General features: G+C 45.7%; 1 protein-coding gene across 5 annotated transcripts in view; it reads right to left on the bottom strand.

Annotated features, from left to right (window-relative positions):
• The window catches only part of RANGAP1 (Ran GTPase activating protein 1), a 179960-nt gene that overhangs the window by 121765 nt on the left and 42505 nt on the right, over positions 1-15690 (bottom strand). For all 5 annotated transcript variants that reach the window (XM_030210516.1, XM_030210500.1, XM_030210526.1 and 2 more), the window contains one exon: positions 14956-15090. In XM_030210516.1, coding sequence (XP_030066376.1) covers positions 14956-15090 — 135 coding nt within the window. The remainder of the gene's footprint in view (positions 1-14955; positions 15091-15690) is intronic.

Below are 15690 nucleotides of genomic sequence, written 5' to 3'. Positions count from 1 at the left end.
AATCTACCACTACCATCTCAACATTCAGGCTTGAGGGCTAGGAACTGAAGGTCAGATATAGAAGGAATCTCAAATCTCGAGTTACTAGTGTTGGAAAACAATCCAATCTCCATGGATCTCTGAAGGAAAGCTCCAGGAGAGGAGGAACCATATCTGTCTCAAGCAGTAAGGGGTGATCAGAATCACAGGTCATTGATCCTGTGAGTTTCAGAAGTGTTCCCTATGCGAGGATATGCATACTGAGCCCCCCCCCCCCCCCCAAATGAATAAGGCATCCAAGGCTAGTCCTGCCATGTGATCCCAGTCTGGCGCAGATTTGAGGATATTTTGTTGTTGTAATAAGTGGCTAAAAGATCTATCAAGGGGATGCCCCACTCTCAAAAGATCCTCCAAGCTACAACCTCATATAGGGACCACACATGAGGTTGGCAGACAATCAGATTCTGCAGACAGTTGTCCTTCTCTGCCAGGTATGTGACTGAGTAACATCCTCTGAGAAATAGCTCACTTCCATGTTCTGACTGCTTCCTGACACAGGTGGTACAAACTTATTTCTGCCTGCTTGTTGATATAATACATTGCACCCTGATTGTCTGTCTGAATTAACATAACGAATTGGATAACCAATCTCTGAAAGCCTTTAGAGCATTCTAAATTGCTCTCAGCTCCAGGAAGTTTATCTGATGAAGCTTTTCCTAGGCAAAATCAGAGAAACCAAATGTGAAACATCTACAAGAGTTTCCAAACCCAGGCTAGACACATCTGTCCATCAATACTTTCTGGATCTGAGGAATTTGGAAGGGGACACCCTTTGTCAGATTGGACTGGACCATCCACCAGAAGAGCAAGTTCAAGAGTGCTGCGGTAAAGCGAAGATACATACCTGTAGCAGGTATTCTCCGAGGACAGCAGGCTTATTGTTCTCACACGTAGGTCATAAGTACATAAGTAATGCCACACTGGGAAAAGACCAAGGGTCTATCGAGCCCAGCATCCTGTCCACGACAGCGGCCAATCCAGGCCAAGGGCACCTGGCAAGCTTCCCAAACGTACAAATATTCTATACATGTTATTCCCGGAATTGTGGATTTTTCCCAAGTCCATTTAGTAGCAGTTTATGGATTTGTCCTTTAGAAAACCGCCTAACCTTTTTTTAAACTCTGCCAAGCTAACCGCCTTCACCACGTTCTCCGGCAACTAATTCCAGAGTTTAATTACGTGTTGGGTGAAGAAACATTTTCTCCGATTTGTTTTAAATTTACTACACTGTAGTTTCATCGCATGCCCCCTAGTCCTAATATTTTTGGAAAGCGTGAATAGACACTTCACATACACCTGTTCCACTCCACTCATTATTTTATATACCTCTATCATGTCTCCCCTCAGCCGTCTCTTCTCCAAGCTGAAAATAGGACTTTTCCTCCTATCCCATGACCCTCCAATTTCCTCTGTAGCCTTTCACGAGGTACCTTGTCAAACGCCTGGTTTGCCTCAGACAATATATATATTTTTTTTGTTACATTTGTACCCCACGCTTTCCCACTCATGGCAGGCTCAATGCGGCTTTTAAAGTTCTTCATATACTTCAGGAGGGTCAGAACACCCCTGGTGATGCAATCTTGGCCAGTATGGATACTGAAAAGGCTTTTGACAAGGTAATACAGAACTATCTTTTTTGGGTCTTGGAGAGATTTGAAATATGGGGCAATTGGTTGGTACGAGTATTTTACAAATCCAGCCACCCAACTAATTCTTAATGACTCCTCGACTCAGGTGATACGTTTGGACAGAGGTATCAGTCAAGGTTGCTCTCTTTCCCCCATATTATTTGTTCTTTCCCTTGAAGCCCCTGCAGCTAAAACATGACAGGATGACACACTGAAGGGGGGGGGGGGTCATTATCGGCCCACACAAGTATCAAATTAATATGTTTGTGGATGATATGCTCCTATTTATCAGTCAAGCTACCGTAAATTACATAAGTACATAAGTATTGCCATACTGGGAAAGACCAAAGGTCCATCAAGCCCAGCATCCTGTTTCCAACAGTGGCCAATCCAGATCACAAATACCTGACAAGATCCAAAAAAGTACAAAACATTTTATACTGCTTATCCCAGAAATAGTGGATTTTCCCCAAGTCCATTTAATAATCATCTATGGACTTTTCCTTTAGGAAGCCGGCCAAACCTTTTTTTAAACTCCGCTAAGCTAACTGCCTTTTCCACATTCTCTGGCAACGCATTCCAGAGTTTAATTACACGTTGAGTGCAGAAAACTTTTCTCCAATTCGTTTTGAATTTACTACATTGTAGCTTCATCGCATGCCCCCTAGTCCTAGTATTTTTGGAAAGCGTGAACACACACTTCACATCTACCCATTCAACTCCACTCATTATTTTATAGACCTCTATCATATCTCCCCTCAGCCGCCTCTTCTCCAAGCTGAAGAGCCCTAGCCACTTTAGCTTTTCCTCATAGGGAAACCTTCCCATCCCCTTTACCATTTTCGTCGCCCTTCTCTGCACCTTTTCTAATTCCACTATATCTTTTTTGATATACGGCGACCACAACTGAACACAATATTCGAGGTGCGGTCACACCATGGAGCAATACAAAGGCATTATATAACATCCTCATTTTTGTTTTCCATTCCTTTCCTAATAATACCTAACATTCTATTTACTTTCTTAGCCGCAGCAGCACACTGAGCAGAAGGTTTCAATGTATCATCGACGACGACACCTAGATCCCTTTCTTGGTCCATGACTCCTAACGTGCAACCTTGCATGACGTAGCTATAATTCGGGTTCCTCTTTCCCACATGCATCACTTTGCACTTGCTCACATTAAACGTCATCAGCCATTTAGATGCCCAGTCTCCCAGTCTCGTAAGGTCCTCTTGTAATTTTTCTCAATCCTCCCGCGATTTAACGACTTTGAAAAACTGTGTGTCATCAGCAAATTTAATTACCTCACTAATTACTCCTAACTCTAAGTCATTTATAAATATGTTAAAAAGCAGCGGTCCCAGCACAGACCCCTGGGGAACTCCACTAATTACCCTTCTCCATTGAGAATAATGACCATTTAACCATACTCTGTTTTCTATCCACAATAGAACACTACCTCCTATCCCATGACTCTCCAATTTATTCTGGAGTCTTTCATGAGGTACTTTGTCAAACGCCTTCTGAAAATCCAGATACACAATATCAACCGGCTCACCTTTATCCACGTTTGTTCACCCCTTCAAAGAAATGTAGTAGATTGGTGAGGCAAGATTTCCCTTCACTAAATCCATATTGACTTTGTCTCATTAATCCATGCTTTTGAATATGCTCTGTAATTTTGTTCTTAATAATAGTCTCTACCATTTTGCCCGGCACCGACGTCAGACTCACCGGTCTATAATTTCCTGGATCTCCTCTGGAACCTTTTTTTAAAAATCGGCGTTACATTGGCCACCCTCCAGTCTTCCGGTACCACACTCGATTTTAAGGATAAATTACATATTTCTAACAATAGCTCTGCAAGCTCATTTTTCAGTTCTATCAGTACTCTGGGATGAATACCATCCAGTCCAGGAGATTTGCTACTCTTCAGTTTGTAGAACTGCCCCAATTACATCCTCCAGGTTTACAGAGAATTCATTACGTTTCTCCGACTCATCAGCTTCAAATACCATTTATGGCACTGGTATCACTCCCAAATCTTCCTCGGTGAAGACCGAAGCAAAGAATTCATTTAATCTCTCTGCTACGGCTTTGTCTTCCCTGATTGCCCCTTTTACTCCTTGGTCACCTAGCGGTCCAACCGATTCTTTTGCCGGCTTCCTGCTTTTAATATACCTAAAAAATTTTTTACTGTGTGTTTTTGCCTCCAATGCAATCTTTTTTTCAGAGACCTCTTAGCCTTCCTTATCAGCACTTTGCATTTGACTTGATATTCCTTATGCCGTTTCTTATTATTTTCAGTCAGTTCCTTCTTCCATTTTCTGAAGGATTTTCTTTTAGCTCTAATAGCTTCCTTCACCTCACTTTTTAACCACGTCGGCTGTCGTTTGGTCTTCCGTCCTCCTTTTTTAATACGCAGAATATATTTGCCCTGGGCTTCCAGGATGGTGTTTTTGAACAGCATCTACGCCCGATGTAAATTTTTAACCCTCGCAGTCGCTCCTCTAAGTCTTCTTTTCACCGTTCTTCTCATTTTATCATAGTCTCCTTTTTTAAAGTTAAAAGCTAACTTATTTCATTTCCTATGTATACTTACTTCAAAGCTAATATCAAATCCGATCATATTATGATCACTGTTATCAAGCGGCTCCAGCACCATTACCTCCCGCACCAGATCATGCGCTCCACTAAGGACTAGGTCTAGATTTTTTCCTTTTCTCATTGGTTCCTGTACCAGCTGCTCAATAAAGCTGTCCTTGATTTCATCAAGAAATTTTACCTCCCTAACGTGTCCCCGATGTTACATTTACCCAGTCAAGATCAGGGTAATTGAAATCACCCATTATTATTGTGTTGCCCAGTTTATTTGCATCCCTAATTTCCTTTAACATTTCTGCATCCGTCTGTTCATTCTGGCTAGGTGGACAGTAGTACACTCCTATCACTATCCTTTTCCCCTTTACACATGGAATTTCAATCCACAGTAATTCCAAGACGTGTTTTTTTTCCTGCAGAGTTTTCAATCTATTTGATTCAAGGCTCTCGTTAATATACAATGCTACCCCTCCACCAATTCGATCAACCCTATCACTACGATATAATTTGTACCCAGGTATGACAGTGTTCCACTGGTTAGCCTCCTTCCACCAGGTCTCAGAGATGCCTAGTATATCTAATTTTTCATTTAGTGCAATATATTCCAACTCTCCCATCTTATTTCTTAAGCTCCTGGCATTCGCAAATAGACATTTCAAACTATGTTTGCTGTTCCTATTTACATCATGCTCAGTACTTGACAGTATTAATTTGCAATCTTTTGTCTGATTTTTATTTAAGGACACCTGATCTACTACAGTCTCTTTTGCAACCTCACTATCAGGATACCTTATCTTCCCTGTTTTGGTGATATCTTTGAAAGATACCTTATCCCAAACCATGTGCTTTTGAGCGACTGTCTGCCTTCCCCCCATTTCTAGTTTAAAAGCTGCTCTATCTCCTTTTTAAATGCCGATGCCAGCAGCCTGGTCCCACCATGGTTAAGGTGGAGCCCATCCTTTCGGAATACGCTCCCCCTTCCCCTGAATGTTGCCCAGTTCCTAACAAATCTAAAACCCTCCTCCCTGCACCATCGTCTCATCCACGCATTGAGACTCCGGAGCACTGCCTTTCTCTTGGGCCCTGCACGTGGTAATAGGTAGCATTTCAGAAAATGCTACCCTAGAGGATCTGGATTTGAGCTTTCTACCTAACAGCGTAAATTTGGCTTCCAGAACCTCTCTCCCACATTTTCCTATGAATCTCATTTGCGAGTTTGGGGCCTTTGCATGACTGGAAATTAACTTTGTTACATCAGAGGCCTTACCTTATCTCATCCCTGTATCTGTACCATGATGCAGAACTTTCCCCTTACTTGGGCTGGTGCATGAATCAAATATATATATTGCTTTACCGCCTTCAAATGATCCCTGTTTGGGTGGGTCCCAGAGAGGACAAACTCTATAGGTCACTGAAGCCTGCAAAGCCAGCGCCGATAAATCAAAACTGCGCTTCAGAAATGTTTCCAGTTTCCTGTCCTGAGGGTCCCTCAAGGCAGCCCCTCCATCTACAGGAATTGCAGTAGCCTTAGTCACCGCCGTCACTACGGCATCCACAGTAGGAGGCTTTAAAGAATCTCTGTCTTCCTGTGGAAGGGGATAGAGCTTAGCCATGGCCCGTGCCACCTTACACGGCGCCTCCGGCGAGAGCCATTCCTGCGTTACCATCTCTCTAAGATCCGCATTCATAGGAAAAGTCCGAGAGACCCTTCGGATCCCCTTAACCAGCGGATCCTGCTTTTCAGAGGGAGCTGGATCTACTGCCGGGTCAAATTTGAGCATAGCAGACACCTGCTCAATAAGATCCGCCAATTCCTCCCTGTGAAAAATGCGGACCACCGACGGATCCTCCCCGGGCACTGTTTCTCTCTCTGGGCCGGACAAGGACCCCTCCTCCTCCTCCAGGGGACTAAAGTCGCCCTCTGACTCTGGAGGAGAAAAACAGTCCAAGTCCTCAGCCCACTCAACACGTGGCCTCTTAGCACTCAAGCCTGCCCCCAGACTAAGGGGCTCTGTGCGCGACGGTCCCGCCTGCCAGGCCTGAAATAAGGACCAAACAAACTCCGGAGGGAAACCCATCCTTCCCGAAACGTCCCCTCCAGAAGCACCAGCCACCGGGCTGCCCTGAGGCCCGCTGACTAAATCCGGAATTCTCGGGCCCGAATCCAAGATGGCGGCGGTTCCCGCCAAAACCAGGATCGCCGCTGAACCGCTAACCGAAGCCCCTGCAACCTCCTGCAAGGCCGGCGCGGGAAGCTCCGCCGCTAATACCGGCGGAGCGGAGGACTGAGTCTTCGGTTCCCCGCAAAAGCGGCAGGAACCGCCAACCGCATCGACCCCCCGACGCGCGCAAGACCGACAGCGAAGCGGCTTCGAGGACATCTTCGCGCCAAAAAAAACAAAACTCCCCAAAAGGTAAAAGAAATGGGAAACTCACCCCAAAGAAGCCACTCACAGCTCACCTCGCAAAGCTGCCCAGCTCCGGCACTCCGGAGTGCAGCTGCACAGCTCTCCACACCGTCTGGGTCTTTTTTTTTTTTTTTTTTTTACTTTATTGCAGCACAATTTGAGCCCTGCTGCTATAAAATCCCTGGCACTCAAGGCTGCAATATAAAACTGCAGCCGAGGCACAAAGCTGCCCAAACTGGAGAGCTAGCTCGGGGGAGGGACCCGGCCACCCGGGTGTGACACCCCAGGGGGGACAATGGCAGGCCCCACTGGCACCACCAACCCCCAGCACACAGAGTATTCCAGGCACAGGGATGCTCCTCAGGAACTACCAAAGGACCAGCCTAAAACTCTCCACTGATTGACTCCTACCAGACCGGCCAAGCTGCACAGGCTGCCTGTCTACCCTCTGCTGAGACTGAGAAAATACTGGCTTCTGTGGGATGGGCACAGGTTATATGTACATAGTTGAAGTTAGTGTTCTCAGTCTCCCTCTGCTGGTAGGCGAGCATAACCCACGCGTCTTGACCAGTCTGGAGGGTCGCTGAGGAACTGCATTTGTAAAATGTTGCCACACTAATGCAGTGGATACATGAGTTACACACAAAGCAGGCTTTCTTTGCTCCGGCTGACTTTTGGGATAACTGGTGCACACCCTCTGCAGTTTTAATGTTCTGACATGCAGAGATAGGAAGATGGGGGGGGGGGGGGCATAGGAGTAAATGTCTGCGTGAAAGCCCTCAGTAAACTTGGTCCTAGTGGAGTTACATTTTGGATGGCATGAGTGGCGTAGATCCCTTTTTAACCTTTATTGACAATGCAGATTTCCCAACAGGACAAGGTTCTTCCCCCTTTTAGGGGTTGGCAACTTAAAGGTTGTAAATACTTGGGAGAATTTGAGACACTGGCTGGTGGTCACTTTCTGTCCTTTGATCAGCTCAAACAGGTCCGGGCCATCCCTAACCACCACTTATTTGCCTATCTACAAGTCTGCCATTATTACTCCTCCATAGTAAACAAAAGAAAACATAGAATTGCTTTCACTATACTGGATCGAGTGTTCCTACAGTTCCAACCAAACTCAAACTCTTTCAATAGTACCGGATACTTAGGGAAAATAGGAGGACCCCACATCTGGATCAGCTTGCTCTGGTCCGCGAGTCAGACATGGTCGAGACGGTAACAAACAGCTACAACATGGGTTCGGGGAAATTCCAGGGACCACACAATGCTACACTTCAGGTTATTTAATTCAAAGATTTGACATCATGTTTATATTACTAGGCAGAGAGCGGCACATATGGGGTTGTGGGAGGATTCTACTTGTCAGAGGTGCAGGATTGGTGCTGGTATCTTTATGCAATGTCCTGAACTGCGTAATTTGTGGACTAGGGCCTTGCGGACCATGGAGCAAGTACTCCAAGCTGCAAGTTGATTGGTCCTACAGTACATTATTGATGGGGAATTATATACCTCTACAACAACAGGGGCTAATGCCCAATGTAAATTTGCTCAGTTGGCAGTGTTCTTGGTCAAGAAGTGCATCTTACAATCCTGGACTGCACCACTCGCGCCATCCCATTCTATGTGGCTCAACTAGATGATGAGAGAGACAGGTGATCACCCAGTTTCAGCGGCAATCATCTCAAGGCCACTGCCAGTATCAAGAGCTCTTAAAATGTACTGAATTCAGAATAAATTTGGGGTCACTTATGTCTTGTTTGTTGAAAGTGCGCTAGACAGAGGGACAGTTGGGTGGATTACAATAATAGAAAATACCAAATCACAAATTTCTTGCATAATAGTTGCATATCACTGTTCACTGTACGGTTGCAGCTGATAACACTGTGCTACATGCTATGTTGTTGGTTAAGTACTCCCTTTTGCGGTGCTGCTGTTATCTTTGTGAGTGTTGATGTTTTTATACTGCTTTTGGTCTCAAAATAATTGCAAAAATAATCATATCAGACAAATCGTATTAAAATCCATCCATAACACATGTGACCTGCGCTGCTCATACCTGGACATGTACCACTGTCGTTAATATTACTGAGCAACACCAAAAAAAAGTGAAGATACTTATCTGTAGCAGGTATTCTCCAAGGACAGCAGGCTACATATTGTCACAATTGGGTAATGCGGTAATCCGGAGATTGTATCATGATTTTAGAGAGGTCTTTTGGAGCAAGACATGCTCCATTGTGTAGCACGACTACCTTCCTGCCTGCTGCGCAAGCACAGGACCAACAGTACAATACTAAAACATAACGCACAAAAGTCAACTCCAAGAGGAGTTGGGAGGGTATATGAGAATATACATACCCTACCGTCCTTGGAAAATATCTGCTGCAGGTAGGTATCTTCGCTTTCTCCGAGGCCAAGTAGGTCAATATTTTCACAATTGGGGAATCCTTAGCTACCAGGCTTACGAGGAACAACCACCAATGATGACCTGCACCTCACAATGGTGAGGATAGAACATAGAGAAAGTGATAACCACATGCAAATAGTCAGGTGAAGCCTGGAATAGAATAATAACAGGCTAGGCGGGTGAAGTTGAATTCTAGAATCAAAAGTAAAAGTGTAATACCATACATCCAAATCTAAGGATACGTTGGGAATGCTGCTGCAGGCATGCTACCAGACACAAATGTGTGGAATGAAGTGAACACCACAACAGAAGCAGACAATAGAGTCATAGTTTGACACTGGAAGCCTGAAGAGGATTAGCCTGGGTAGCCCAGCCTGGGCGAAAGGAAAATATGGAAGTAGGTAAACAGATCGAGAATTCTACTAAGGCGACCCACAGCCTGTCAAAGGAAGAGAAACTAAAAGCTGAAGAGGCAGCCTGTAGGGCTGAAACTAGAGACTTGCATGTAGTGACCTCTTAGCACACAGTGCCAGTGAATCAGAGACGTCTTACATGTGCACACCACAGTGTTCCAAGTTCTAACTTCTGTTCCTTCCTTGCCTGTAGTGCTGTGGCTCGAACCCAAAGAGAGACAGAGAGCCAATCAGAATTTTTTTTATGTACCATTAAATTCATGCAAGACTGAGTGGGGACAGGTTAAAGTCTTGCGGGGATGAGTGGGAATGGGTAAGATTCCAGTCCCCATGCAACTCTCTAGCTGAGACTGCAATAAAGACAGGCTAAAAGGCGCTTGCAATCCAATTAGTGGAATACATGCCTGCTATGGGCAGGAGGCTGCAGGAAGGATAGAGGCAAAAAGAGCAGCTAATGTAGAACGAACATTGATAGAACCCAAGGTAGGAACCTAGGGTGCATGTAGAGAACCACTCCATTACGATGAAAAATTGAAAACTGCCCCCCCAGGGCCAAAAGTCATGGTCCTAGCGAATGGAAGGAACAGTTAGCAAGAGTAAATATGTTCAGGTCGACAATTCCACTGACAGGAAAATCAGGAAATGGTGAAACCGATGTGGGGAGACAGAACACCTACGGAGGTGTAAAAAAGTGTATTCATTACTCGAAGATGAGAGCACTGAATACACTTAGGTGAAACTCCAGCAAGCCAACAAGATTAAACTCAGAAAGATGTAGAAGGTATGCAAACCATCTCATTGTTAAGAGAAGGAAAACGTGTTGAAAAGACAGCAAGGAAGTGGAGACATCTTCAGGAAAACGACAGAAAACTATCCCAAAAACTGAATGAGCCATGCCACGAGAGCCATAGCCCGGAGGATGGGACGCAGAGATGACTCCCCATTGCACGGGAGGAGGGGCGGAGAATACTCCATGGTCCAATTAGAATTCCAAAACAAGAGGAAGTCAAACTGCAGAGACAAAGAAGGAAGCATTAGAGGGTGGGCTTCCAGCATGTAGCTACTTGGCAACAAAGTCTGCCCCAACAGGGAAAAGAAAGGAGGCGAATAGACAAGAGTAATTCCCCAAAGAAGGGGAAAAGTAAGAGATGGTAGTCTGTTACGTACCTCGCCTGGAAGAGAAAGGAAGGATGGGCAATGCACTGGAGTAACCATGGGAGAAACCGCAAGGATGTTCTAGAATAAGAACCACAGGGCCTTGTACAGTCTAAAATTGCCCGTCCAAAAATTGGTGTGAAGGAGACCATCCGAACAAACAACCCTCCGTCACAGTCATACAGCCCCCTGACACAGAGGACAAAGCCGGAGCATCAACCGTGTGAACGAAAGTAAAGTAGCTGGACAGTCTACACTGGAAACGATGGACATGAGGCCTCCTAGAAGCCGAGACTGATGAAACAGTCAAGAGGGGAAAAACCCAACAAGAGGGCTTCGCACCATAGCTGGGAAACTGCTACCCTTAGAAGGTCTCAAAATCGAGTACCAAGAATTAACTGTTGTAGGGACTAATGGGGCAGAATTGGTCCCCAAAGGAGAAAGCAAACAAACCATGGGTACATAAGGGTAGTTCCTTCAGGGTTCCTGTGTGACACCACTAAAGTAGTTAAGAGTGCACTAGGACATCCATGGACGGTTGAGGCTATGCAATCCACAAACAGAAACAGATGTGGGAAACGGCAACAAGCCCAGTGCCCAAGTGGTCTGAGCGCACATAACATCCACTTCCTATAGTGGGAGAAACACCCAGTAGAGCATCCGGGCACTAATGTGCAATAGAGGAATTCTCCTCTGGAAAGCGAGTCTTCCCCTGGGTCATCCAAAGGGGTACACTGGCGCATTTGCAGCACTATAGAGGCTGAGGGGCATGCTGAAAACAGGAAGGAATAGGCTAGGCTGAAGTTCATGAAGGCCAGCGAGAAGAAGTGGCAAAGAAAAGGATCTCTATTCTGACTTAAGGAAGAACCTCCTAAAAAGGAGGAAGTCGAAGAAAGTGCTCAGGAGGAGAGAATGTGATGGCGGCTATGAAGCCTTGATAAGGTCAGCGACCTCCTCCAACTAGATCCCAAAACAGGTCCTCTTCAGCGGTTGGGAGCCACCTGCCTCCGCCAACCACAAAGACACCAAGGACCACCCGCCCCTGCTGGAAGTACAAATATTGGAGGCTGCAACAAGGAACGGCACCAGAACTACAACAGGGAAAGATCATCTGTTGGTCAGGCAACTGACCAAGTGAGTCAACCAGCTCCAATAAGTGATAAGCTGCCAATGCCAATACGGAACGAAGATCCATAGAATATGCTCTGGAAAAGGTAGCTGGTCTGAAATCAGGAGAAGGGCAACAAAAACTCCATATATGACCTTCAGAGTGAGCCTATGGCACTAGCGTCCCTACTAGTGAACACCAAAACATTGGTCGTGGAATTTCGTAATCACATGAAATGTATTCAACCACCATGGAGGGATGAAGTAGTAGAGTCTTGAAACCTAGGAGTGTTCTGAAACTGGTGCAGTGTCCATGGGAGGGAGCAGGGCCACAGAAGAGCCTCCAATCCCTCACGAGAACATCAGGGAAAAACTGATGCAGCAGGACCAGGTCAGATCTCCTAAGAGGACGCCGATGCCTGTGAAGAAAACGAGATTGGTGCAACCTTGAAACGGGTGCAGCCTTAGTGAAGACAAACTGCTGAAGCAGATAAGTCCCACTGCAGGCTGAGGATGGCTGGTGCAAGCATCCTGGATGCCAATGTACTCCGAAGGAAGAGAGACCACCGTTAAAGGAGAAGGGTCCTGATGCTCAAAGCTCAGTGACATCATTCTGGCATCGAGAACAAAATGCTGCAGTGCCCCGGAGATATCAAAAAGGACCAATGTTGATCCGCAACGCAACATGGACAAAAATACCTCAATGCCGGTGTCGGCCCTCGATGCCAACTACCGTCAGTACTGGTCGCTGAGTCTATACCAGCGTCCTTCAGAACCGGTGCGATGCCTGGTATTGGCACAGAGACACCCCCCCCCCGGTAAAGACAATGACGAGGCAAAGCCACAAAACTCCCAGCCAATGCCGATCATGAACGGCCCATGGGACTCACATAGTGTCCACCGGCAAGGCAGGCCAATGCAACCAGCGACACTGACGCCAACACAAGATACCAATGCCAAAGTCAAGGCCTCGGAAGGTGCTTAAAAAGTGTCCTATACGAGCCACTCCAACTAACCAAGTTCTGGCTAGAATCTGAAGAAACAGAGCTCAGTTATACAAGGGGTATGATATCACACCCAAAAGCAGCTTAAAACCGAAAAATGAGAGGGCCTTGATAGAGCACCGGAATAAATCGAAGGAAAAAAATAAAAATAAAAGGAAAAACCCCACCGGAGCCAAGGCCTAAATGCAGCCTACAGAGCCGCAGTAAAGAAGAAAAAGCAAGGAAAAAAGAAGAAAAATGGAACAGGAAGTAAAATAACCCAAATAAAGAAAACACTCCAAGAATGAACACAAAAAAAAAAACAACTCTGTAAAGAACCGAACTTGCAGCTGTGAGGAGGGAAAGAAAACTACGCCCTCTCCTTACCGCAGAAAAAAAAAAAAAAAAAAAAGAGACTGTTGATCCCACACTCACGCATGCGCACTGAAGCATGTCTTGCTCCAAAAGACCTCCGTTTAAAAGCTTGATATAAGCCAGTGGCGTTCCTAGGGTGGCTGACACCCGGGGCGGATCGCCGATGTGCCCCCCACCCCCAGCGAAACGACCCCCCCCCCCCCGGGTGCATTTTTACCTGCTGGGGGGGGGGGGGGGGGGGGCGCGCGCGCGCCTGTCGGCTCCGCTTGTTCCGTGCTCCCTCTGCCCCGGAACAGGAAGTAACCTGTTCCGGGGCAGAGAGAGCACGGAACAAGCGGAGCCGACAGGCGCATGGCACCCCCCCACCCAGCGGCGTGCACCCGGGACGGACCGCACCCCCCCCCCCAGGAACGCCACTGATATAAGCTCCAGACCGAGACAACGCAGCATTGTGTTACCCAATTGTGAGAATATTGGCCTGATTATTTATTTATTTGTTTGTTGCATTTGTATCCCACATTTCCCCACCTACTTGCAGGCTCAATGTGGCTTACATAGTACCGTGATGGCGATCATCAATGTTCTTGAACAATAATCAGACCAACTGGAAAGCTTCCTGAAATAAAACAGTCCTTAAAGCAATCTTAAAATCTTTTAAATCTCTTACGGCACGAATATTTGGAGGCAAAGCATTACAGAGCATTGGACCTGCAATATAAAATATAGCAGACCAGTATTCTTTAAAGTGTATATTACCTTATAGGAAAGTACATCTAACAGGTTAGCTACTGAAAACCATAGCAAACAGGTAGGTTGATGAAGGTGCAAAAAAGTAGAAACAACTGGGGAAATCTTATTAGTCAATACTTTAAATATTAGCATTAAGATTTTATAACAAATTCGATATTCAACAGACAACCAGTGTAGCGTTAAAGGGTCGGTTTTATATGATCACTAGTAAAAAAGCCCCGTTTCTGATGCAAATGAAACGGGGGATAGCAATGTTTTCTTCTGTGTGCATGTGGGAGTGTGTGTGTCCCTGCCCTCTGGCCTCTCTCCCCTCCCGTCCCCCCTCTGAGTCCTTCACTGTTACAGAGCCAGCGATTTGATTTCGTGCTCTGCTGTTTTCCTTCACTGACTGTGTTACAGAGAGGGCGGGGCAGACACTCATAGGGAAACCGGATATCTCGCCCCCTTCACACTTCCGGCTGGAGGCTTCATAGAACGTTGGTGTTGCTTTTTATATAGAGAGATACCTAGATAGCCCTGTGATCACACGTGCCACAGCATTTTGAGTGACTTCTAATGATTTCAAACAACGCTTAGGGATGCCTATCAATAAGCTATTACAGTAATCGAAACATGACACTATGGTGCTCTACACAACCATTCGAAAATCATCAGCAGTTAAGTCCTTCAAATGTCTTAACTTCTAATTTGTAGAAAACTGTCTTTTTTTTTTTTTTGTTACATTTGTACCCCGCGCTTTCCCACTCATGGCAGGCTCAATGCGGCTTACATGGGGCAATGGAGGGTTAAGTGACTTGCCCAGAGTCACAAGGAGCTGCGTGTGCCTGAAGTGGGAATCGAACTCAGTTCCTCAGGACCAAAGTCCACCACCCTAACCACTAGGCCACTCCTCTACTCAGTTTACTAACATGATTGCCCATAGTAAGAGATGAGTCAAGTGTAACACCTAAAGGTCCTAGAATATTAAAAAAAAAATTGATCAGGTATATATCATAGTAGTACTATAAAAATCTGGTTTCTTTGTCAATTCACTATACAAAAATCCAGAAAAGTTGATTATAACTGCAAGTGGTGTAAACTTACCTTAAATGCTTCAGCCAGTGCTGTGGCACCATCATTCTCCAGGCGGTTTCTCCCAGCGACGAACACTTTCAGAGTCATTGGCTTGCCAATGGCACTGGACTTCTTGTGACATACTGTCAAAGAATCCGCTAGGATCTAATCACCCCCCACACAGACAGGCAGGAAAATCAGAAAGATAAAAGAAAAATTGTTAAATTACATCCATCCAAAAGTATTAAGTCACTAGTAAAAAAAGGCCCGTTTCTGATGCAAATGAAACGGGCGCTAGCAAGGTTTTTATCAGAGTGTGCACGTTTGAGAGAGAGTAAATGTGCGAGTGTGTGTGTGTGACAGAGAGAGAGTGAGAGTCTCCCCCCTCCCCTCTCTCCCCCCTCCCTCCCAGTTTCGGAGAGCAGTGTTTGGTAATTATACAGGATTCCTGCTGTGTTTTCCTTCACTGTTTATATTTGTCAGGACTCAGGAGCTGTGTTACAGAGAGAGCGAGGGCGGGGCAGACACTCATGGGGAAACCGGATATCTACACCGCTTCACACTTCCGGCTGGAGGCTTCATTTAGAACGTTGGTGGTGCCTTTTATATAGAGAGATATTGAATATATATGCTGTGTTTTCAAAACAGGGACTAGGGAGAAAGAGAAATGCTCCATATCTTACTCAGTAAATCAGAGCCCAATGTGGGACAAAGGAAAAGGAAACACCACCTTACAGAAAAAACATTATCCATAGCAAGCAGTGT

Source organism: Microcaecilia unicolor, chromosome 1 (genome assembly GCF_901765095.1).
Source record: "Microcaecilia unicolor chromosome 1, aMicUni1.1, whole genome shotgun sequence".
Classification (NCBI taxonomy): Eukaryota; Metazoa; Chordata; class Amphibia; order Gymnophiona; family Siphonopidae; genus Microcaecilia; species Microcaecilia unicolor.
The sequence above is the reverse complement of the archived record's forward strand: the minus strand, read 5'-3'. Positions and strand labels throughout refer to the sequence as shown.